The sequence below is a fragment of the Musca autumnalis genome, unplaced genomic scaffold, assembly GCF_047663935.1.
Source record: "Musca autumnalis isolate F117 unplaced genomic scaffold, ASM4766393v1 scaffold_2, whole genome shotgun sequence".
In the NCBI taxonomy this organism is placed as follows: domain Eukaryota; kingdom Metazoa; phylum Arthropoda; class Insecta; order Diptera; family Muscidae; genus Musca; species Musca autumnalis.
In genome coordinates, this window is record NW_027411755.1 from 57,431,167 (window position 1) to 57,458,125 (window position 26,959).

The 26,959-nt window shown below is 36.0% G+C and overlaps 1 protein-coding gene across 4 annotated transcripts in view; it reads right to left on the reverse strand.

Moving 5' to 3' along the window:
- The window catches only part of beat-Ic (beaten path Ic), a 320,186-nt gene that overhangs the window by 195,686 nt on the left and 97,541 nt on the right, over positions 1-26,959 (reverse strand). For 2 of the 4 annotated variants that reach the window (XM_073965756.1, XM_073965757.1), the window contains 2 exons: positions 23,192-23,339; positions 21,869-22,198 (listed from right to left, as the gene is read on the reverse strand). In XM_073965756.1, coding sequence (XP_073821857.1) covers positions 21,869-22,148 — 280 coding nt within the window. In that variant the 5' untranslated portion in view covers positions 22,149-22,198; positions 23,192-23,339. The remainder of the gene's footprint in view (positions 1-21,868; positions 22,199-23,191; positions 23,340-26,959) is intronic. The other 2 variants (XM_073965759.1, XM_073965758.1) reach the window with 1 other exon arrangement.

Consider the following 26,959-nt stretch of genomic DNA (forward strand, 5'->3'; position numbering starts at 1 on the left):
GGTTCTTAGTGACCAAAAAACTTATATTCGAAATAATTATGAACGTAGGTCCATGTTTTGGTATAGCCCCATATAACGGTACCTCGGTATAACGGATATACCGGATTTTCGGTATTTTGAGAATTTTACCTACAAGTTTTAACCTAATTATCTGTAATTTGAACATTTGACATTTGAAATTCTTAGTGGTCACCATACCTCTACACCAAAAATTGTCAAGAAAGATCGATGTATTGATAAAGCCCCCATATAAAAGTACCTCCCGATTTTTAGTAATTTGATGTTTTTAACTACAATATTAAACCGAACAAGCTGTAATTTAACATTTGAAGTTCTTAGTGGTCACAACACCTCTAAATAAAAAATTTTCAACATAGGTCCATGTTCGGATATAGCTCCCATATAACGGTACCTCCCAATTTTCAGTAATTGGCAATTTTAGCTAAAATATTTAACCAAACTAACTGTAATTTGACATTTGAAGGTTGTAGTGGTCACCACACATCTGCATCAACAATTTTCAACATAGCCCCAATATAACGATACTTCCCGATTTTCGGTACTTTGATGATTTTACTTAAAATGTTTAACCTAACGTAGGTCCATGTTTTGGTATAGCCCCAAAACAAACCTCCCGATTTTCCGTGCCTTAGCTTTATTTTTTGGACGAACTTTCTGTAATTTGAAATTTAAAAGCCAACAAAAATTGTTCATTTAAGTTACCTCCGAACTAGCTGTTAATGACATTTGAAGTTCCCACGTTATGTATTGATTTTCGGTATTTTGAAGATTCTAGCTAAAATTTTTAACCGAATTAGGAGTTATTTAACATTAAAGGCTCCAATCAAAAACTGTCAATATAGGTCCATGTTTTATTATAACCCCTATATAACGGTACCTCCCAATTTCTAGCCCACCAAAAATTGTCAACATACATAGTTAGATATAGGCACCATAAAAAAGGCCTACCGAATGAAACATTTTATGTAGATTATCTGACATTTTAACGTACCCACTTAAAGTTGGGGACAGGAATGAAAGCTAATTATTCCGTTTTAGTTCAGAATATTTTATGGTGGAGGGTATGAAAAGTTCGGCCCGGCCGAACTTAACGCTTTTTTACTTGTTTACTTTGTTTTTGTAAATCTTCTCTCAGCTATTCACTATCCAATGCAAGAAACTTTGCTGCATCAGATTTTAAGACCATTTTCCAAAATATCTAACCTCATCTTTGATTAATTGTTAAATAAATTCTTAATAAAACTAAACAAAGTATAATTTTAATTAATATTGTAGGGTGTAAATTAAATGAAAAAAAAAAAGGTTTCGGGCCTGGAGGTACACAGTTATGTAGCAATAAATTTTCAAAAATTATTATTTTTCTTGTGTTTTTAGTGTAATATACTACAAAAGTTCTCTAATGTCCAGTCCAGTTCTTTTTCGAAAAATTAAACTGGACTTCCTAGATTCCGAATAATCAACTTTTGGCTGCAAGTAGCCGCAAATCTTGCTGATAAATGCGTGGAAAATGTAGCTTAAATCCTCAAAATACCAAAACTCGGGCGGTACAGTTATATGAGGGCTAGGGTGGGGCGATTTGTGTGGAAGGAAAAAAACCTTAATGAGCCCTTCGCGTTTCTGATTCCTGGGATTGAACTGGGCAAAAAAGTCTACTGGACCATATATCTACCGTGAAAATCGAGCCTCCCGATTTTGACTTTAAGTTTTTTATTGACGTTTTTTGGATATTTTGGCATACAACAGCCAAACCATTGAGATTTTCGATCCAACACAAAGACAAACATTGTAGCCAAGACAGTAATTGAAAACTCTCTAATACATCGCAAAAGCATTGGAACGCTCCTTCAGACAGTTTTGGCCTTAAGAATGTGCAAACTTTTCGGAAAGTGTCGATAAATGACATTGTGCTACAAAATTTGACCCGAAAAATATTCAAGTGTTCTGATGCAAAATTATATCGTGTTGGGATCCATGGATAACGACAATGCCTTTATTTCGTTTGGGTCACTTCGTTTTATTTTTTTTATAACGGTAAAAGCAGTGATAATCTGGGTTTCTTACATTTTCAAATTTAAACGGGCATATCTTATTTTTTCCACAACGGATTTCTTTTGATCCTTCTACCTTTTAAAGGGGTGAATAATGTCTTTTGAATAAGCTACTACTGTTTTAAATCGGTTAACAAATGGCCAAGTTATAGTGGTTTATGTCTGAAAAACCCCACAAAAAACCTATAAAGGAATTTCTCATAATTTTCAAAAATATAATGCTGTTTTGTTTTGTTCAATATTTATTTTGAAAATTATGAGAAAATCCTTTATAGGATTTTTGTGGGGATTTTCAGACATAAACCACTATAACTTAGACATTTGTTAACCGATTTAAAACAATAATAGCTTATTCAAAAGACATTATTCACCCCTTTAAAAGGTAGAAGGATCAAAAGAAATCCGTTGTGGAAAAAATAAGACATGCCCGTTTAAATTTGAAAATGCAAGAAACCCAGATTTTCACTGCTTTTACCGTTATAAAAAAATAAAACGAAGTGACCCAAACGAAATAAAGGCATTGTCGTTATCCATGGATCCCAACACGATATAATTTTGCATCAGAACACTTGAATATTTTTCTGGTCAAATTTTGTAGCACAATGTCATTTATCGACATTTTCCGAAAAGCTTGCACATTCTTAAGGCCAAAACTGTCTGAAGGAGCGTTCCAATGCTTTTGCGATGTATTAGAGAGTTTTCAATTACTGTCTTGGCTACAATGTTTGTCTTTGTGTTGGACCGAAAATCTCAATGGTTTGGTTGTTATATGCCAAAATATCCAAAAAAAGTCAATAAAAAAACTTAAAGTCAAAATCGGGAGGCTCGATTTTCCCGGTAGATATATGGTCCAGTAGATTTTTTTGCTCAGTTCAACCCCAGGAATCAGAAACGCGAAGGGCCCATTAAGGTTTTCAAATCGCCCCGGCCTAATGAGGGCTCTATCAAAACGTTGACCTATGTTCACAATTTTTAATGGAGAAGATGTACAACCAACGAGAACATACAATGCCAGAATTCAGCTTATTTGGTCTGAAAATGTGGACAAAATCCTCAAAATACCAAATATTGGGAGGTAACGCTATATGGGGGCAATATCAAAAAACACCTATGTCCATAATTTTTGATGGAGAATGTTTGTGGCAACTGGAAACTCCAAATACCAAATTTACCTAATTTGGGCGGAAAATGTAGCTTAAATCCCCCAAAGATACTGAAAATCGGGAGGTATCTAAAAAGGGGCATATACCAAAACGTGGACCTATGTCCACAATTTTTGGTGGAGAAGTTTAGTTACCAAATTGCTTATTTGGAAGGAAAGGATTGTCTCAATCGTGGCAACTGGAAAATCCAAATACCAAATTACACTTAATTTGGGCGGAAAATATATCTCAAACCCCCCAAGATACTGAAAACGGGAGGTACCTAAAAACGGGCCTGTACCAAAACTTGGACCTATGTCCATTTTTTGAAGTCGGTGCCTACCCTAACTCGAAAACGAGTAAACCGATCTTGAAATATTTTTGTGGGCTTATTAAGTACCTATGCATGAGATGGGACAATTCTTCATTCGGTTTTAGTGAAAATTTTCAGTTATAGCCCCCTTAGTATTTATAAGATATCAAAATTGAAACTAAAGTTGATTTTTATGGAATTACTCCCTTTAACATTTTAGCTTTAATCTTCTCCATGGTGTTTATCTTAAAACATTTGTTTTGCTAGATTTCAACATACAATTTAATTTTAGCTTTGTTATTTTTTACCCTCTTCCCCTTTACATTTGGAAAATGATATTTTCATTTTATGTTCTGTAACGCATGTAATCTGCATGACAATCTATGCCCACATGCTCGCCCACACACACACACATTTAAAGTCACAGAGATTTTTAATTCTTGGCAATTGTTTTATATTCTGTTTACTTTATGTTAATTTTTGGTTCACCATATCAGGCCCTTGTGGCCTTTTTATGTTTCAGCTGGTACTGGTACTCCGACTACACTACACTTGCTGGTGTTCTGTTCTGTGGTTGCTGTTATTATTGTTGTTGGTTTTGTACTAGTGGGTATATGATGACATCTCATGTTTATGCAAAAAGCCAGATCACAAAAAAAAAACAAGAACGAAACAGAAACCAGAAACACATAAAGTTGGAATAGTAAAAGAGCAAAGAGGAAACAAAATACTGCCTGCCTTCAATGCAGCGCAGAGAAAAAGAAAACAAAAACAGTGCACAAAAAATACAACCTATAAGTGTAATAAGAGTGCGAATGCTGCAACATGCAATATATTCAAGAATGTTAAGAGCAAATAAGAAAAAAAAAAAAAAATACCAGTTTACAATAAATACAGGACCAGCAGCGAACACAACCACAAACCACTAACCGCACATGAAAGTAATAACACATTCAAATGTAAGCAAAACGCCTCCAGCTGAGTAACCTCTACACTCACGCACCTTAATATAACAAACAAAAAACGAATTCTTGATGAAAATGCAACTAAACCAAAAGGATGCATGGTCAAATGACAAGAATAACAGTATCTCGTTTTGTTGTTGTTGTTGTTGTTCTATGATAACGGTTCTATGCCATCATCTCCTTGACTTTACAATGGACTTTTTCACCTGTCATTGTTATTGTGTTACAATACAAAACCCACAACAACAATAAGAACAACAACAGCAACAAACACTGGCAAGAAAACAAGACGTTGAAAGACAATACCAAAAATATTGTATGTCTAGATAAATGCAGGTTTTTGATGTGCTTCTACTTCACCTTCCTGTTAGCTTAAATAACATTGAGGAAAACACACACACACTCATACAACTTCTATACTCATGTTTTCTTTTTAACCCCAGAAATACGAAACACAAAAAATAACATGAGAAAAAGGATTACAATTACTCTATGGAGCTATGTCGGAAGAAATGACACGCAGTGGATGGGAAGAAATGTGAATAGAAGACATGTTAATGGAAATTTGGAGTGTTGCGGCTATTCTCTACCCTACACAATAATATGTTTTTCCTAAACCTTTAATTTATGCAAAACCTTTGTTCCGTCTTTAACTCTAAAGTTCGTGAATTAGAGTCACCGGCAAACTTCAGTCGAAATCGCTTATAATGTCATCGTTTATAACGACATATCAGTTATAACGACGAAATCCAAAAGTCCAACATTTCTCCGGGCTTCAGACCATCTGCTTTTTCACATGTATGACATCAGCTGTTCTGTATATTACTATACCCAAAGTGACAACATACATGTGAAAAAGCAGATGGTCTGATGGCCGCCTTACAGCGACATATCGTTTATACCTACCAATTCCGTCGCCCCCTTGACCGTCATTATAAACATGTGAAAGGTAAGCTTTGGGTGTCGTGCTGTAAATACAAATTGAGGTGGTTACACCATCAGGACCTATTTTGTGCTACAACCACTTGTGTCTCCGAGTACGGCATCCACACTGTGTCTTTAAACTGTCTGACCACCAGTATCGGTGTAAATGTTATACAAACCCCCCTGATAGGTTGATTTAGACGTTTCTTTTTGAACCTCTGCTCCTTGACCCTGAAGGTCTTTGCTGACGTACCTGGATGGAGAAAGCCTGTCCACGAGATTGGGGCTGGATGCTCAAGACGATAACAACCAAGGTGGTACAACATATTGTTGTGGTGATGCCCCGGGAAAATTTTTACATGATCATGAAGATGGTCTACTGGTGTCACGAGTACTCAAACCGGTTTTCTGACAGGATTGTATATTCTTTCCGTACGTTCCGCTTATACTTGAATTCCATACTGACTCCACATAGCCCACCACAGAGTAGCCTATTTCGTTAAAAGAAGTCAACAAGGTGTCTTTATTAGCACCCCAAGTGCAGCCGGCCAGTGGCGGTGGCGGAGACTCTATGAAGTACTCTTGATCAGAGTAAAATTCTTAGTCGATATAATCATGTCCTTATAGAAGTTTCTATTACTCCTAAGGCTATATCGGTCCACGTTTTGATATGACCCCATTACAACGGTACCATCCATGTTCGGTATTTTGAAGGTCTTAGCTTTATTATCAAACCGAAATGGCTTAAATTTGGTATTAAGTCTTCGTTAGGGGTATAAAATCCCCCCCCCAGAATTTTGTTGGTACGGGTGCACGCCTTCATATAGCTCCCATATAACGGTACCTCCCGATTTTCGGTATTTTGAAGGTTGTTGTCTCAATATTTCTTCGAAATGGCTCAAATTTGGTATTTAGTCTTCGTTGGGGGTACGAAGCTTTCCTCAGAAATTTGTCGGTACAGGCCAACGCCTTCATATAGCCCCCATAAAACGTTACCTCCCGATTTTCGATATTTTGAAAGTTATGGCCACAATAATCCATTGAAATGCCTGAAATTTGGTTTTTAGTCTTCGTTAGAGGTATTCAACTTCCCCTCTAAATTTGTCGGTATAGGTCCACGCCATCATATAGCCCCCATAAAACGGTACCTCCGTTTCGGTATTTTTAAGTTTGTGGCCTCAATATTCATCCGAAGCGGCTGAAATTTGGTATTAAGTCTTCGTTTGGGGTATAAAACTTTCCCCCAGAAATTTGTTGGTACAGGTTCACGTCTTAATACAGCCCCATAGAACGGTACCACCCGATTTTAAGTATTTTGAAGGTTTTAGCTTCATTATCACACCGAAATGGCTGAAATTTGGTACTTAGCTTTCGTTGGGAGTATATAATGTCCATGGTATTAAGACCACAAGAATTACTTTCGTTAAAAGTTTGTAAACGATCCTCAAAGGTACCCGAAGATATTATCCAATAGAGACCTTGCTGTACGTTTGTACGATATTCAAAGTTTCATCCAATTCGGATAATCCAATCGTAAGTTGTCGTACTCATTAGTCACATTAGTTGGTGTCAGATATGCCGCGTTTAACGTAGGTACCTACCTTACGGTCCAACCCCACGGTATTTACACAAGACTGAGCTGATTACAAGGGACCAACCAGCGCCCTCTGCACCGTAGTGAGGTACCAATTGTGTTCAAGTGTTTGACCCTGTTCACCACCTTGTTTTAGTGCGGAACCCATCTAATATTCCTGTCATTCTATGGTTCAAGCACCTGTTTACAATTTAATTCCACATTCAAGCCCGAGACTCTACTCGCGTTTGCCAAAATAGGCTGACGACAACTACAAGACTAGGCCAACAGACCTAGGGCCAACTGGTAAGTCTCTGGTTGGAGCCGGATAGAAGCCGCAGAGATACGAACTTCAACTGCACTTTTGCAAAAAAAAAAAGGAAATTTTGAGTGGGAAGTACTAAAAGGATTTGTCCGAAATAATCCATACTGGAACCTGATCTATGTCTGGTCACGTCCTTCGAGAGTTATGGTACGATTGTGAGGTTGAGTACCGAACAGAGTGGACCATATGGTTTATCTTCAAACTTGATCCACATTAGTCTGAAACGGATTTCGTTTGCTAAAATAGACAAAGACGACGCACTAAGCATCCAGAGTATGAAACTAGGATTGGGAGACAGTTAATGAATGACCTTATATCGTTTCACGTTACTGAACGGGATATGGTTTGTGGATATAACAAGTCCAAATGTAGGGTCAGGTTTTAATTTACACATGTATCTACTATAATCCCAATTTTTGGTATAACTAAATTCGTCATTTCGTTTGTAACACATCGAAATATTTATCGGAGACCCTACGAAGTATGTATATTAGGCCGGGGCGATTTGAAAACCTTAATGGGCCCTTCGCGTTTCTGATTCCTGGGATTGAACTGAGCAAAAAAGTCCACTAGATCATAGGTCTACGGTGAAAATCGAGCCTCCCGATTTTGACTTTAAGTTTTTTATCCACGTTTTTTGGACATTTTGGCATATAACGGCCAAACTATTGAAATTTTCGATCCAACACAAAGACAAAAATTGTAGCGAAGCAAGTCATTAAGAACTATCTGATACATCTAAAAAGCATTGGAACGCTCCTTCAGGCAGTTTTGGCCTTGAGAACGTGCAAACTTTTCGGAAAATGTCGATAAATGGCACTGTGCTACAAACGTTGACCAGAAAAAAATTCAAGCGTTCTGATGCAAAATTCTATCGTGTTGGGATCCATAGACAACGAAAATGCCTTTAGTTCGTTTGGGTCACTTCGCTTTATTTTTTATAACGGTAAAAGTTGTGAAAATCTGGGTTTCTTACATTTTCAAATTTAAAGGGGCATATCTTCTTTTTTCACAACGTATTTCTATTGATCCTTCTTCCTTTTAAAGGGGTGAATAACATATTTCGAACAAGTTATTATTTTTTTAAATCGGTTAAGAAATGGCTAAGTTATAGTGGTTTTATTCTGAAAACCCCCACAAAAAACTATGACTGAATTTTCACGATAGTTGACTTTTTTGCTCACTTTAATCCCACAAATAAGAAACGCGAAGGGCCCTTTAGCCAAATGTACTTTTCTGTAGGCATTGATTATGTTTACACTGAAAATAATATATATATTTTTTGTTTTAATTCTCCTCGCCGATTTTCGGTATTTTGAAGGTTTTAGCCGCTTCATCCTACAGGAATATGTAATATTCGGTATGTTGTCATTGTTGGGGATATACAACATTCATGCAAAGAATTATCGGTGTAGGTATACCGCATAGAAGGTACAAGCAGTTATTTTGATGGTTTTTGCCACATTATCCTACCAATATGGTTCAAATTTGGCATACAGTATTCGGCATAGGTATTAAACATTCCTAGCAAAAGCTGGGGTTACCATTATAATGCAGCTATTCTTAAACGTGGACCCAAGTCCATTTTCCTTGGGGGCTATATACAAAAATGTCTACGTCCCAATAAAAGTTTAATTTACATTTTAGGGAGATTTCTACAGACGGACGGACATGGCTATATCGATGTAGAGTTGGAAGTTAAGTCCGCAAAGCAAAGCGAACAAAATGCCCAAAACCATTATGGGGTTATGTCCGTGGGAGTTATGTCCGGTCACCTTAGGAAATGTCGCCATCGTTAACAATGTAAAGTTATTTGGCCTAATTCGAGTCTGAGGATATGGCAAGACATAGAGGTCAAAATTGCAGAATCGACATGCAATTTGTTGAAAATTACACAATTCTAATGTAAACCCAACATACAATACAAAGTAGTGTAGGCTACAGTGTTGCACCAATCCCTACTGCCTACAGCATCTACAGATCTCCACACAAAATGTGAATAGTGACTGTGTTTGTTGGGAGGTTAAGAATGAAGAAGTCGATGTTGAATTTGAACTGCATTCCTTGTGAAATGTAACTGTTTTTCATGTATTTTAAATATCAAATGCCAAATGTGAGGTTAACAGAAATACAAGTTGAAAACTTGTAACAAAATACTTTTGTTTTGAGCTTGTGTGGGGAAAACAAATTCAAATTTCAATATTACAAAACAGAATGAAGAAATGAAGGGGTAAAAACTGAAGAAGGAATGTATTTTTCCACAGTAAGGGCAAGGTTGACCTTTTCAGTTCAAAACTTTGAACTATACTTGACCTTATTTTAATGTTGCTTAAATGAAATAGAGAAAAAGTGCAACATTTTGTTAATTTTTTACAAAGAAATACAAAATAAAAGGTTTTACAAATGTTCTTGAAATGTGAGATGTGTATAACAAAGTTTTAAACTTTTTTATTAAAGATTTTTTCTAGTTTATTGCATTAATTGACCCTTTTTCGTCGACTTAAATCATGCTAAATTATTAGTTCACTAAAATAGTAAATAATTCATTTATAGTTTAACACAATCATTATTATTAAAGAAGTTGTGCTACAAACTTTTCAAATGTAATATCATTATTAATTTCCATTACAATTCATTATGAATTTCAACTTTTAGCAAAACTGATTTAGCATTTTTATTAAGTTCAGCAAAGAAAAAAAAACTATGCCAACTTCATGTCATTTTAATTAAGCCATTTATGCACAGCACAGTCAAACTCTGATGACCCGTTTTCAACATTAATTTGCATAAATATTAATTTTGTAAACTATTGTGTATACAAGAAACACAGCGAGAGCAACAACAACAACAAAAACAAATCTGTAATATTTACAGCAAATGGAAAACAGCTATTTCCGTTTGTTAAGTAAACAGCGAGCAAACAAAAAATAGTTATCAAACGTGTTGACAATTTGCGTTAGAATTGAACAAAAAACGACTGAATGAATGGAATTTGGTCATGTAGAAAAAATTGTAATTTCCATATGTTATTTCAACACATGTCCGATATTTGTTTTCATTTGTAGGCAGATAAAGTCAATATGGCAATTCAATATTAATTTATCTATCTGCGAGAAAACAAATATCGCACTGATGAAGGACTTGTTGAACAACTAGCAAAAAATATTAATAAAAAAGTCGGACTAAAATGTATGTGTAAAAATCAGTTAAAACAATACGAATGGAGACAAGAAAGAAAAGCGTTAAAGGCATGGGTACATAAGCTGCCTTGCCTGATTGCCTTGCTTTCCTGCTTCATTTTTGACATAATAAAAATAAAAGAATAAAGAAGTCCGAGCAAATTTCGTACTGGGTTGCCCTTTTCTTGTATTGAACTAAAATTCCTTTCGTTTATGAAAGTTCTACGCTCCTCCCGCAGGATGAAGAATGTGATTTTTTCTAAACAAGCTTTATTGCCATTTAGATGATATGTGTACAATAGGGTCATGACTAGACTGCGGAATCCTATGCAAATGCATATATGGTTAGGATGGTCGTAGAGAAAATCTGATTAGACAGAAACTCGTTTTATTACAAAATAAAACGAATTAGGCCTAGAAATTTTTGCATATTCTGCATATCGTGCATATTTTGACATACTTGTACATATCTGCATAAAATGAGCATATGCAAAACCATATGCAAAAATATATTCAAGGATTTGTGGTCTAAATATCCCACCGAAATGGCTGAAATTTGGTATTAAGTCTTCGTTAGGGGTATGCAACTTTACAACTGAAATCTGTCCGCATAGGTCCACGTCTTTATATAGCCCCCATAGAATGGTACCTCCCTATTTTCGGTATGTTGAAGGTTGTGGCCTCAATATCCCACCGACATGACTAAAAATTGGTATTTAGTCTTCGTTGGGGGTATAAAACACTCCACCTGAAATTTGTCGGCTTTGGTCCACGTCTTCATATAGCCCCCATAGAATGGGACCTCCCTATTTTCGGTATTTTGAAGGTTGTGGCCTCAATATCCCACTAAAATGACTGAAAATTGGTATTTAGTCTTCGTTGGGGGTATTAAACACTCCACCTGAAATTTGTCGGCATAGGTCCACGTCTTCATATAGCCCCCATAGAATGGGACCTCCCGAAATTCGGTATTTTGAAGGTTGTGGCCTCAATATCCCACCGAAATGACTGAAATTTGGTATTTAGTTTTCGTTGGGGGTATATAACTTTCCACCTGAAATTTGTCGGTATAGGTCCACGTCTTCATATAGCCCCCATAGAACGGTACCTCCCGATTTCTGGTATTTTGAAGGTTGTGGCCTCAATGTCCCTCCGAAATGGCTGAAATTTGGTATTAAGTCTTCCTTGGGGGTATAAAACTTTCCACCTGAAATTTCTCGATATTGGTCCACGTCTTCATATAGCCCCCATATAATGGTACCTCCCTATTTTCGGTATTTTGAATGTTGTGGCCTCAATATCCCACCGAAATGACTGAAATTTGGAATTTTTTGTCTTCGCTCTAGGGGTAAAACTTTCCACCTGAAATTTGTCGGTATAGGTCCACGTCTTCATATAGCCCCCATAGAACGGTACCTCCGGATTTCTGGTATTTTGAAGGTTGTGGCCTCAATATCCCTCCGAAATGGCTGAAATTTGGTCTTCCTTGGGGGTAAAAAACTTTCCGCCTAAAATTTGTCGGTTTAGGTTCAGGCCTTCACATAGCCCCCATAGAGCGATACCTCCCGATTTTCGGTATTTTGAAGGTTGTGGCTGTGGTTATGCATTTCTCTATTTTATTGACTTGTCTGAAGAGAATTTTAAACTGAAAAATTGTACACACAAACATTTTTGTACCTATTATTGAAATATTTGTTGCATAGTGAACTTTGATTTGAAACATTTCTTTTATTAACAATATCCCCATAAAGTGAAGGATTTTGTTAGATTTTGATCCAGTATGGAATTATGTAAAACTAACAGTCCAAAATTAATTAATTAAACTAATTAATTAAAATTAAACAAAAAATTTCATCCTATAAAATATATAAATGTGTAATGTAATTTTCTTAAGAAAGTATAGTATACTTAGATATTATTAGATATATTCTGAAACTCATAGTGAAATTTTGTGTAGAATTTTTCAGCTATTGACACTTTTCGCGTAGAACCAATTTTAATATTACTTTCATGTATCAACTCGAATAAAGAAGAAAAAAACTTCATCAAAAAATTGGGAAATATTTCATGTTTTTTCATCAAAATTGATACTGATATTTTTGTGATATATAATGAAGAGACATTTTATTTCTTTGGTGACTCGTAGTGAAATTTTATGAAGAATATTATTGTCATTGACGTCATCTCTCTTAAGTTATGTTTTGTGGGACAATTTTGAATAAACTCAAATGAAGCCCGACTTTAATCCTAAAACGTATTTTGCATTTTTAGAGATTCCTGGTGATTAGATATGATTTACAGATTTGGTGTATTCCAAGACCTATAGTAAAATTTTATGACAAACAATTTTGTAGGATATTTGGATTTGATATGATCACGTTTCAAAGGATTTTTTTTAAAGATTTCCGAAGAAGATACTAAGGAGACCCCTTTGATGAACCACATGAGGGTTAACATTTTTAACAAAAATATTCCCCATATCCTCCTCAGTAATATTGCCAAAGACACTATATACCTAAAATGCAAGGATTCCCTGACATCTTAGCTCGAATATTTCAAAAAAAAACTAGAAATGGGCGGAACTTGCCCCGCCTACTTTGGTTACTCTCCGATGTAAACTTCAAAAACGCCGATACACGTGTCTCATATTTTCAGCTCTACTTTCATAATCTGCTCGGTTTTTCCCATAACTTTGAAAATAAATTGAATTTTGTTCCATAGGAAAAATTAATAAAAATATCCCTGGTTTTTATAAAACTTATAGAAAGGCTCATATATTTAAAAAATATTCATATTTGTAAGAAAGCTATAATTTAATTAGGTGGGTTGACGTTTTTTTTTTAAATGTTAATTAAATGTCAACAAATTTAAAAAAGTTTTAAACGGACGGAACCGGACTGGTACAAAAATACATATGGGCGAAATAACGACGCTTTCAGGCATCTTTTTGCGAAAACGAAACTTGGTACCATGATATTTCTTCATTAAAATTGAGTACCTGAGGAAAAATAAAATAGCTCACTTCTTATTAACGTCACTTCTTGTTTGAGTAATAAAACTACAACCGTCTCGTTGGGTTGTAAGTTCTATTCTAATTTTATTCAAGATAAAATGAATCTTAAGAACTAAGTTACAAAATAATTCTTAGCCTATCTTCTCTTATTCTATGCTCTTATCACTACAATAACCTCTTCCCTTGCTGAGTGCATTATCACTTGGGCGATGCCTTTATTATCAATGCACCCCAGCCGTTCACATAAACTGCTATCTCTTATGCTCTACTTATCTAAAATACATAGATTTTTATTGCCCATCGTACTTCAATATTTTATGATCGAACATATTAATAGAAAATGTTGCTGCTGGAAAACTGACTGATTAAAATATTTTCCAATATTACACGAAGTTCCCCAACAGCACAACCATTACTAAATCATGTACAAATAATTTGTACACTTCTTATAAATGCTATGGCAATTTATTGAAAGGGTTCTTAAACACGGTGGGCCTGAACTAACTTTAAATTAAAGTTTTTGGATTTTTCTCATCTATGAACACTGCTGTTTTAGAATCCGCAACAACTTCTGAGGTGTCAGCGGTTTTCATTTAAATTTATTTAAGGTCAGCCGTACAGCCCTGACTTGGCACCCTATAACATAATTTGATTTCCTCACATCAAGAAAAAAGGTGTGGGTAACGATTTTCGTCGCGAGAATATGCTATTGAAGCGTTTAAAAACCATGTATTGATGGTGTCTTAATCGGAGTGGAAAAAGTGCTTCAACAATTGGTTTGAGCGCATGAAAGGGGGAATAAATCAGGCTAAAGACTACTTAAAAAAACTGTAAAACAATTTTTTTATGGTAAATATTCGCGTTTTCATTGCTAGGCCAGCAAGTTATCGTGCAGCACTCGTACAATCCGTATTATGGTGGAGGGTATAATAACCCATTAATATCTCGGACGACGTCTGTAAATAATCATGAAATTGGCAGAAAATCTCTGCTTTTAAATAAAAAACTTAATTTTAGACTAACTCATTTTGAACCAAAGAAAGATACACAATCGAGCAACGCCTTAAAGGTTATTCAGGCTTATTGTGAAATTCAAGTAAAGTGCATATTGTTCATCATCGTCTTCAGCTATAGGATATATTTTCATCTTAGTGTATACGTTAATAAACGAAATGACCGCATTAAGGTTAATGATATTTCAAGACTGATACGATACACCAGCAAATGGTGACTGTTTGAGCGATTTATGGGCTAACCGCATTATTATCATCACAATAAGAAATTACTATATCTTGCTAAAAAATTTGTTTTATTTAAAAATAAATATCGGGCCTTTAAATAAAACCACCATTTATATATACATACGACTATTTCATACCAACTTCACAATTAAGTATCATTAATGCATAAAAATCCATTTGAACAGTGTATGAGCCTTTCCCAATTTTAATCTTGTGTTGATCATTTTAATACATGGGTGACCAAGAAGAGAACAGCCCAAAATGTGAATGTAAGTCAAACTATTGGCAACTTATGACTGTGTTTTAGTGTGTTTTTATGCACGCACGCTACAAAACAAAAACAAATCAAAATATTATGTCTCTTCCGTACGCTCTTTCTGGACGTATTTGTGTAAATTGCCGAAAAACTTCGGCACCGCCGTGCCAAAGAAGAACACATTTGTTTTAATAGTTTAACAAATTAGTCGAAGTTATTGTAAACCTACCGATCGAATAGAACATGAAGCGTATACATAACATCTGAAATGAAACTGTTAATCATACGCTCCACAATAATGCATTCATTTATCGATTAGATTTCAGGAAATTAAGTTGTAGCAAGAATTTAATTTCCGTCGAGTTTTTATATTATGTAACTGTGATGCGTAATTTAGATTTTTCTCTGAATCTTTATATTACCATTATTCAATATTGTTATAATGTCAACAATACAACAAAGAAAGAGGAATAAAACACCTACAATGCCTAGTGTTTGTGTTAAAAAGCATTTTAATTTCATTCTTGTTAATGTTAATAGTTTAACAAATTAGCCGACATTTAGCGTTGACAGATCGATTACACATGAGATAGGACTTATACGTAACAGCAGAAAAAACATTACAATCATACGATTCCATATACTGCCCTCTCTTTTGTCGATTAAATTTGAGGAAATTAAAATGTAGCGGAATTTCATTTCCGTGGTATTTTTATATTACGCAACTCGGCAATGCGTAATTTAGTTTTTGTTTTTTTTTTTTTTCAATAAAACTCTTTATTGCCCTTATTTTATATTGTTATTAGATATTTTCTTTTCATCCAAACTATTTTTTGAAATAGTAATAAAACAGAAGTGACACTTGTTAATTCAATAATTCTTAGGAATTGTCCATTCATTCTAAATGGTTTTGTTTTTTTTTTTCACTTCAACGTGATTCGCCATAAATAATGGCGACTATGCAAGCGAGGAATTTATGGCCCTTTAGCGATTGAATAAACGTAGCAGGAAAAGCAAAACGTTTTGCAAAAAGGAAAGGAAATGTGAATTTTTAAATGTGAAAAGAGAAATTTGAAAAGTTATTAATGAAAAACATAACAAAAATTTTGAATAATATTTGCATTTTTTATGGCGATTTGTGTCATTGTCTTAAGAGGGTGGCATGGAAGGTTCGGTTAATTTGTATAAATTTATAACCCATAAAAAGGCCTCATGATGTCTTCCGCAGACAAGGAAAGACCTCGTGAAGTCTTCTATAGACATAAGAGGATACATTTAGGTATCCGTAAACAAGAAAAGATATTTTAGTTACTCTATAGACAAGGGACGACTATTTAAGACCTCTTAAAGTAGTCGACCGACCAGAAAAGACCCCTTAAGATTTTCTTTAGATAATTAAAGCCCTCTTGAAGTCTTCTATAGACAGGAGAATACCTCTGGAAGTCTTCAATAGACAAGGAAAAAACTACTGAGGTCTTCTATAGACAAGAGAAGTCCTCTTGAGGTCTTCTATAAACAATAACAGACCTCTTGAGTTCATCTTTAACCAAGAGAAAACCCACTAAGGTCTTCTATAAACAAGGAAAAACTCCAGAGGTCTCTGTAGACAAGAAAATACCTCTTAAAGTCTTTTATAAACATGAGGTCTTTAATATACAAGGATAAAGCTCCTGGCGTCTTCCACAAACAAGAAAATACCTCTTGAAGTCTTCCACAGAAATGGAAAGACCTCTTGAGGTTTTGTAAAGACAAGAGGAGACCTCATGAGGTCTTTGGTAGATACGAAAATGCCGTTTGAAGTATTCTACAGACAAGGCAAGACCTCTTGAGGTCTCCTATAGACAAGAGAAAACATCTTGGATTCTTCTTTAGACAATGGAAGAATTATTCATGTCAGATAAGAAAAGAGATATAGACAAGAGAAGACTTCTTGTGCTCTTTTACAGAACAAGAAAGGCCATATATTGACAAGAGAAGACCCCTTGAGTTCTTCTATTGATAACGAAAAACCTCTTGAATTCATATATAGACAAGATAAGACCCCTTGAGGTCTTCAATAGATAAGGAAAGTTTTCTACCGAAGAGGAAAGACCTTTTGAGGTCTTTTATAGACAAGAAAAGACGACTATATGTCTTCTATTGAAAGACAAGAGAAGACCCCTTGAGGTCTTCTATCGATAAGAGAAGACCCTTTTGAGGTCTTCGAAAGATAAGGACAGAACTCTGGTTTCTTCTACAGACAAGGGCAGGCCTTTAGAAATCTTCAACAGACAAGGAAAGACCTCTTTTGGTATTCTATAGATATAGAAAACACCTTCAGGTTTTTTGCATATAAGGAAAGACTTTTTGAGAGAAGAGAAGTCCTCTTAAGGTCTTCTAAAGACAAGAAGAGATCTCTTGAGGTCTTCTAAAGGCAAGAGGAGACCTCATGAGGTCTTTGGTAGACAAAAAAGCCAAAGTATTCTACAGACAAGGGAAGACCTTTATAGGTCTCCTATAGACAAGAGAAAACATCTTGAGTTCTTTAGACAAGACCGCTTGAGGTCTTCTACAGATTAGAAAAGGCATATAGAAAAGAGAAGACTTCTTTTGGTCTTCTACAGAACAAGAACTTGAGGTCTCCTATTGATAACAAAAATCTCTTGAGGTCATATATAGATAAGAAAAGACCCCTCGAGATCTGTAATATATAACGAAAGTCTTCTACAGAAGAGGAAATACCTCTTGAGGTCTTTTATTGACAAGAGAAGACGTCTTAAGGTCTTTTATTGATAGACAAAATAAGACCCCTTGGGGTCTTCTATTGATAAGAGAAGACCCTTTTCAGGTCTTCTACAAATAAGAAAAGACGTATAGACAAGGGAAGAATTCTTGTGGTCTTCTACAGAACAAGAAAGGTCATATATTGACAAGGGAGGACCACTTGAGGTCTCCTATGGATAATAAAAAACCTCTTGAGGTCATATATAGACAAGAAAAGACCCCTTGAGGTCTGCAATATATAAGGAAAGTCTTCTACAGAAGAGGAAATACCTCTTGAGGTCCTTTATTGACAAGAGAAGACGTCTTTAGGTCTTGAGGTTTTTCTATTGATAACAGAAGACCTTTCGAGGTCTTCCAACGATAAGGAAAGAACTCTGGTTTCTTCTAGAGACAAGGGCAGGCCTTTAGAAATCTTCTATAGACAAGGAAGTACCTCTTTCGGTATTCTATAGATAAATAAAACGCATTGAGGTTTTTCGCATATAAGGAAAGAGTTTTTGAGAGAAGACTCACCAATGAGGTCTTCTATAGGCAAGAGAAGTCCTCATAAGGTCTTCTAAAGACAAAAAGAGTCCTCTTGAGGTCTTCTAAAGGCAAGAGGAGACCTCATGAGGTCTTTGGTGGACAATAAAAGGCATTTTAAAGTATTCTACAGCCAAGGGAAGGCCTCTTGGGGTCACATATAGATAAGAGAAGAGCCCTTGAGGTCTTATATTGACAAGGAAAGGCCACTTTAAGCCTTCTTTATGTAAAAGAAAACGTCGTGAGTTTTTCTGTAGACAAGGAAAGACAAGGAAAACAACTCCTGATGTAAAGAAAGACCTCCTATCGACAAGGAAATACCTCTTGACGTCTTCGATGTACAAAATTGCAAGTTATTGCAATATTCTACAGACAGGGAAAGACCTCTTGAAGTATTCGACAGACAAGAAAATACTTTTTGATGTTTTCCATGGACAAGGAAAGGCCTCTAGCGGTTTTCTATAAGCAAGGGAAGACTTCTAAAAGTCTTCTTTAGACAGAAGAATACTTTTTGAGGTCCTCTATAGACAAACAAAGAACTGCCGTGGTATTCCATAGGCAAAGAACGACGTCTTGAGGTCTTCTACAGAAAAGGAAAGAGCTCTTAAGATCTTCTATAGCCAAGATAAAACCTCCTGAGGTCTACTATAGACAAGGAAAGACCTATTTTTGTATTTTACAGACAATGGAAAACATATTGAGGTCGTCATAGACAGATGAAAGTCACTTACAGTCTTCCACAGACAAGAAAATAACTCTTGAGGTCTTTAATAAACAAGCAAGTATCTCCTTACGTCTTCAACAGACAAGAAAATACCTCTTGAGGTATTCTACAGAAAAATGAAGACTTCGAGAGGTCTTCAGAGAAGAGCTCTTAAGTTCTTCCGTAGGCAAGAGTGGACTTCTTGCGGTCTTTGGTAGACAATAAGAACTACTTTTGGTGTTCTACAGACCAGGAAAGACCTTTTGATGTCTTCGTAGACATGGAAATACCTCATGAGGTTTTCTTTAGACAATGGAAGACCTCTTGAGTTCTTCTACACATAAGAAAAGATGCCTTGAGGTCATCTATAGACAAGAAAAAACTTTTTGAGGTAATGTATAGACAAGAGACGACCACTTGAGGTCTTCTACCGACAAGGGAAAACTTCTAAAGTCTTTTATAGACAGCAGAATACCTCTTGAATAAGGAAATAATTCCTTGTATAAGGAAATAATTCCTGAGGTCTTATTTAGCAAGGAAAATCCTCTTTTGGAATTTTACAGACAAGAAGGAAGACCTACTGAGGTCGTCATAGACAGAAAATACCTCCTGAAGTCTTTCATATACAAGATATACAGTTAAGGAAAGACCTCTTGAGATATTCTACAGACAGGGGAAAACCTCTAAAAGTCTTCTGCAGAGTCTTTCCTTCTCGTGTGGTGTTATAAAGACAAGAGAAGAGCTCTTAAGTTCCTCTATTGGCAAGAGTAGACCTTTTGAGGTCTTTGGTAAAAAAACCTCTTGAGGTATTCTATATACCATGGAAAACCTCTTGAAGTTTTCACTTGATAAGAGAATACTTAATAAGGCCTTCCATAAATAAAGAAAGATCTCTGGATTTCTTCTACAGACAAAGAAAGGCTTCCTGAGGTCTTCTACAGACAAGGAAGGAACTCTTTAGGACTTCTATAGACAAATAAAACTATTTAAGGTCTTCAATAGATCAATAAAGACCTTTTGATTTCTTTTCTTTTTTGAGGCCATCTACAATCAAGAATACCTCCTAAGGCATTCCATAAATAAAGAAAAATTTCTGGATTTCTTCTACAGACAAGGAAGGAACTCTTTAGGACTTCTATAGACAAATAAAACTATTTAAGGTCTTCCATAGATCAATAAAGACCTTTTGATTTCTTTTCTTGAGGTCTTCTATAGACAAGGAAACACCTCTTGAGGTCATCTACAATCAAGAATACCTCCTAAGTGATTCCATAAATAAGGAAAGATCTCTGGATTTCTTCTACAGTCAAAAGAAGGCTTTCTGAGGTCTTCTACAGACAAGGAAGGAACTCTGTAGGACTTCTATAGACAAATACAACTATTTGAGGTCTTCCATAGATCAATAAAGATCTTTTGATTTCTTTTCTTGAGGTCTTCCATAGACAAGGAAACACCTCTTGAGGTCGTCTACAATCAAGAATACCTCCTAAGGCATTCCATAAATAAGGAAAGATCTCTGGATTTCTTCTACAGTCAAAGGAAAACTTCCTGGGGTCTTCTACAGACAATGAAGGAACTCTTTAGGACTTCTATAGACAAATAAAACTATTTGAGGTCTTCCAAAGATCAATAAAGACCTTTTGATTTCTTCTCTTGAGTTTTTCTATAGACAAGGAAACACCTATTGAGATCATCTACAATCAAGAATACCTCCTAAGGCCTTCCATAAATAAAGAAAGATCTCTGGATTTCTTCTACAGACAAAGGAAGGCTTCCTGAGGTCTTCTACAGACAAGGAAGGAACTCTTAAGGACTTCTATAGGCAAATAAAACTATTTAAGGTCTTCCATAGATCAAGAAAGACCTTTCGAGTTCTTCTCTTGAGGTCTTCTATAGACAAGGAAATGCCTCTTGTAGTCATCTACAATCTTGTGGTCATCTACGGAAGTCTTCTTCTCTGGATTTCTTCTACAGACAAAGGAAGGCTTCCTGAGGTCTTCTACAGACAAGGAAGGAACTCTTTAGGACTTCTATAGGCAAATAAAACTATTTAAGGTCTTCCATAGATCAAGAAAGACCTTTCGAGTTCTTCTCTTGAGGTCTTCTATAGACAAGGAAATGCCTCTTGTAGTCATCTACAATCTTGTGGTCATCTACGGAAGTCTTCGATAGACAAAAGAATACCTATTGTGGTATTCTATAGACAAGAAAAGACCTCCTGAGGTCTTTTATAGAAAAGGAAAATTTCTTGAGGTGTTCTATAGACCTCTTGTGGTCTTCTATAGACAAGGAAAGACGTCTTGTCAAGAAAAACCTCCTGAGGTTTTCTACAGATAAGGAAGGACCTTTTGAGGTATTCTACCGACAAGGGAAGACATCTTGAAGTATTCTACAGAGAAGGAAAGACCTCTTAAGATCTCCTATAAAAAAGAGAAGAGCTCTTAAGGTTTACCTTATCTTCTACAGATATGAAAAAACGTCTTGAGGTCTATATAACCAAGAGAAGACCTCTTGAAATCATATATACACAAGGGAAGACCTTAAGCGGGGTCTTTTACAGATAAGGAAAGTCCTCTTGAGGTCACATATAGACAAGAGAAACCCCTTAGACGTCTTATACAGAATAGGAAAGACCTCTTGAGGTCTTCTATAAAGAGGGGAAGACCCACTGTGCCACAGGGGTTGCCAATTATGGCAAGAAGTTTAATACAAAATCAAATCCTATATCCCACAGAATTATGAGACAAGAACAACTTTTTTTAAGTAAACATTGTTTTTCTCTAGAAAATTTCCAATAATTTTCAAGCCACATGGCTGATTCATTAAACATCTCATCGAATTGTTTTATTACATTTTGCTTATTTCTTTTGCATAACTTACCGGGTAGCCAACATATAACGACCAATATCGATAGCAGACTGTAAGCCAACATCTGTCGAGGATATTGTCTCGTGATGCCACTTCCACAGTGTCCATACTTGTGGCTGTTGTGATGACGATAACTGGAAAATGTTGGAGGTGTTGTGGATTCAATTGTTGTTGTTGGTATTGCTGTTTCTGTTGCTGCTGCCGTTGTTGTTGTTGTTGTTATTGAAGGCGGCAAGATTTTTGTTTTTCTGTTTCTGGTTGCTTTCGCAGGCATTACCGTCGAAGACGTCATGTTTATGTTGTTTTTATTTTTTTCTGTTCTTTCCCGGACAGTAGTCTACACTGTGTAAATGTCAGAAACTTCTTAAGATATGCCACGAACAAAAAACAACAACAAAAAAGAGAAACGACAGGAGGCAGACAAACGATTCAAATGAACAGAAAAAACCCAAGCACACCAATAACCAGTCAACCGGAAGTGGCAGTAGTTGTTTAAAGAGGATAGTTATAACTGTAAATGTTTATCAGTTTATTGGTATGTTTGTTTGTTTCTTATTTGGCCTTAAAGAGGGAGCCACCAATAACTTGTCATGAGTTTGTACTGTTGTGTTTGTTGTTTCGTTTGGTTTTATATTTTGTTTTCTTTATTCTTTTGCTAGTTGTTTTGCAAGGATATTGTCCTTGTCCTTTTTGTAAATTTTCTTTTTTTTGCGTCTTTTTATGGTATCTACTTTATAATGTGCCACTCACACTGTATATCTGTGGCTGTGTGTGTTCGTGCCCGGTTATATTTGTGTGCGGATTTTTATTTTACAATTTCCGCTTCCGTTTTAATGTTTATGTGTATCGTTGTTATTTTTTTTTAACCCTCAACTGTTTGCTTCGGTTACTTGGTTCACTCACTCATTCTTCCTCTCTCTCTCTCTACCACTTATTTTAGCTCTTGTTTTTATACTTATCTTTTTTGCCGGATTTTTATTTCATTTCATCTACCATTCAATTCAATTCCAGTATATTTTTTATGGATTTTTATGTAGATTTATTTAAACCAAATTGTCAATTGAATTGTCTTTTAAAGCAGTGTTAATCACCACTGGGCTCGCGAGCCGTGTCTGTGTAAACACACACAATCTCAATTGTGGTGAGTTTAAACGTTGCTCTCACCACCGATCATCTTCTTTGTTTTAGCAATGAATTAACGCACACGATGTTTATCTAGAGAGGGATAGATAATCTCGTGTGTGTGCCTAACACAAACGCAGCGCTTGAATTAGTTGTTGCTGGTGAACACTGTTTTAAAGCATGGTCTTTTGCCGGTCTCTTTCATTCACTCACTCACACACAAACACCAACACACACGCATGCTGGATTTAAATGGAATGGCATTTATTATCTCTCTATGATGTATGTTTTCGCCGCCCGTACATTTGTACGCTGTATGTTGAAATTGAATGAATGTGAATTTGCAGCTTAGGTTTTTGTTCTATAAAGAGACAAATAAAAAAGTGAGGATTAAGTCCAGAGTATTTAGGGGGTAAAAATAGATAAAATTAACAATAAAGAGTATTTATAAAATTCCTTTTAAATGGTTTAAGCGTCTATTTTTTAAGTACAACAAAATGGTTTTGGAATGCGTAAAAGATTGGTCTTTAAATTGTTTGCTTCCTATAAATGTTTTTTTACAGAAAATAAAAAAAAAACAAGTAAGAACAGACTATAGTCGGACGGGGCCGACCATGTGATACCCTATACCACTATCCCTGTGCACTAGCTTTCCGGGCTAGCTTTTGATAAATGATAACTTTTATTTAAATGTATACACAAAAGTTTTGATCAATTTAACCCGCTAAATATTATCCGATCATACCGTTGACTTGCACGCTACTTCTTCATCTCAAACCAAAACTACGTTTAAAATTTCGCGCCGATCGGACTATTATTGCGACCTACAGAGCGGCTACAAAATCGAGCAAAAATTTTGTTTTTGGTCCATTTCATCCCTTTAACATTTCACGATCATCGCCAAAAACTAATCAGTTCTATTCTGGTCCAAACCCGACCTCCATACTAAATTTCGTGACAATCGGTCCATAATTGCGGCCTCTAGCTTGATTACAATTTTTAATGGACGGACAGACGGACGGACGGACGGACGGACACACATCGCTAAATCGCTTTATCTCGTCGAGATATGAAGTTTGGTATACCACATGAGGGGTCTACGACGAATATTTCGCGGCGTTACATGAATTTTTGGGAAAACAAACTTATTATACCCTTTTCCACATTGTGGTATAGGGTATAATTAAAATGTTTTTAGATCCGTTTAAAATTAGAATCGCCATGTAAACATTATTTTTGTGGATGGACATTAAGAAGGCGGAAGAACAAATAAATATCGGCTACTATTGTTGAACTCCTTATTAAATAGTTTGCAGTAGAGCTAGAGTAATACAGGTATGTGATGAAAACTGGTTCAATTTCTCATTAATCAAAATCGTGCATTTCTGAGTTTGGGGAAAACGCCCACGAAAAACGTTATTAAGCTACAAAAGTGACCCAGAAGAGTACCTTCGTAGAAAATTTCAAAACTGTTCTCGGACGTCCCTTAAAGTGTCTGATATGCTCGTACACCTTCAGGGAACTTCATGTACGTTTAACAAAGTTACGATGTGAAAAGTTTCTGCCAAATCGGTTACTCAATTCCCAAGCTATCGTGCTCAACACTCATTTGGTGGCAGCCGGGTTATTTTGGAGCTTTGAAATCGATACGAAAGGTGTTCTAAAACTGCACGTTAGAGACAAATTTTGAAATTTTGTGGGAGAGGTACCTAAAGGGGTGGAACTATATGGCACATCTTCCGCTTAGCAGCTGAAGACGAACATACAAGACTAAATGGACTCAAGATTATTTGAAACACATTTCTTTCAAACATACTTGAGGACCAAAGGCTTTATTTCGCTGAGACACATTTTTTGCCCTTCTCTCCGTTTGTAACATATCGAAATATTCGTCGAACCCTATAAATGATATATATTCTTAATCAGCATAGGTCGATATAACCATATCCGATTTTCGGTATTTCAAAGGTTTTATCCTCATTATCCCATTGAAATGGCTACAATTTTATATTTAGTCTTCGTTTGGGCTACAAAATTATCCCGCAGAAATTTGTCGGTACAAGTCCACGTGTTGGTAAAGTCCCCACTGAATGTAATTTGATACTTAATCTTCGTTGTAGCTACCAAGCTCTACGCCAGAAGTTTGTCGGTGCAGGTTCAGGTTTTGACATACCCAAGGATTTAACCAGGTATCCGAAATAGGTGAAAGTTTGTTTTAGAAGTAATTTCTGCAGCGAATTTTGGGTCCACGTTTTGATATAGCCCGAATAGGTTTAAGGCACATTATCCAAACAAAATAGCTAAAATTTTTTATTAAATCTTATTTGTGAGTTAAACAATTCCTTTTGAATATGGTCGGCACAAGACATCCTTCGGATATACACCCCATAACAAAATACTTCCCGATTGTTAGTATTTTGTAGGTTTTAGCCACATTATTTATCTGAAATGGTAAACATTTTGTATTTACTCTCTGTTGGAGCTATAAAATATTCCTGTTTGACAGGATGCTAAAGAAAGATTTCGCAAGATTTTTTTGTCATTTCTGAAGTTTTAGTCACATTATCCAACCGAAGTGCCTAAAATCTGGTTCCAATATAATTTATAGAATTAAACGCAGTTTTCACTTCTTATAGTATCAGCTGTCAATGTCAATTTTATAGTCGATAGGAAAGAGGTATGTTCCTATGGTTTTGAGTCACAATCTGTTGTCCTTTCATGTGTGTAGGTGCCGATGCCTTGGCCGTCCAGTTCTGCGTGTACCGCCATGCGGTCGGTATTGTTAAGATATGGCCTTGCCATCGCAATCGTTATATCTGGATACGTTCAACTATACTGATGTCATTGTATAGCCGATACTGCTTGTGGTTTATACGACGCCGATGTTCACCGTAAAAGCTGATCTTCAACTACTTAAAAATATAGGTACCGACAGCCACAGTTGGTCCGACTTTTATGTACGTATTTCGCGCCGATACCATCAACTTGGTATTGCAGCCGTTTACAGCCAAATACACGTTAGCAGATTCTCTTTCGACTTTTCTAAAGTTTTCAGTTACTTTTTACTGATCGACCCATGATGTTAATGTCGCAAACATCAGTAAATAAAATGTGACTATTTGTGTATATTGTGTCTTTTAATTTAACCATTGCGTATCGTATGACGTCTTCCAGCATAATATTGAATAGATCGCAAAAAAGGCTGTCTTCTTCAAAACTTTTTTGTTATTAAACTTTTCTAAGAGACTCTTTCATACTATGACTGAGCATCGGGTATAAGTCGTCTTACAACGCCGAAGGAGCTTTGCTGGAATACCAAATTCAGAAATGGCTTGGAATACCTTTTAGCGTATTGGGAAATATGGTAATGGACGGAAATATAGTGCGAGACGACCCGTATCTTTTGGGTCTATTCAAGGAATTGTGGGATGGTAAATATCTGATAAATTGTGGATTTGCCACGTCTAATAGTACGGTTAAACTAGAGTTTTTTTGCGGGGTTAATCCATTTCTCGAGGATTTATTTGACGTTTGCGCTATGGAATTGACATTTGAAACGCAAACCCAGTGGGTTAATCCGGATAAGTGTAACCGGGGTATAAAGCCACATTGGTGTGGCCAATTAGGTTCAAGTCGTTCCCACAATCTGATCTCCTTTCTTGTGGAAGGGATACAGATTGCTAAGGTTACAATAATCGGGCATCCGTACTTCCTAGTACTAGATGCATATCGCCTCCGGCCATGAACAGCTCAGCTGGTAGGCCATCGGCTCCTGCGGTCTTATTGTTCTTCATTCGGTTTATTGCTGTCATCACCTCATCTTGGCCGGCGCACAGTGGGGTGATATCCCAAAAGAGGCAGATTAATTCAGGGAAGCATTTTGGTGGTCTAACTTTTAATATTTCTCGAATGTCGACGCCTTAATCAATATAACGGAACAAAGTTTTGGTGCATATCAGGGATTAGAAGAGGGGTTGTCGA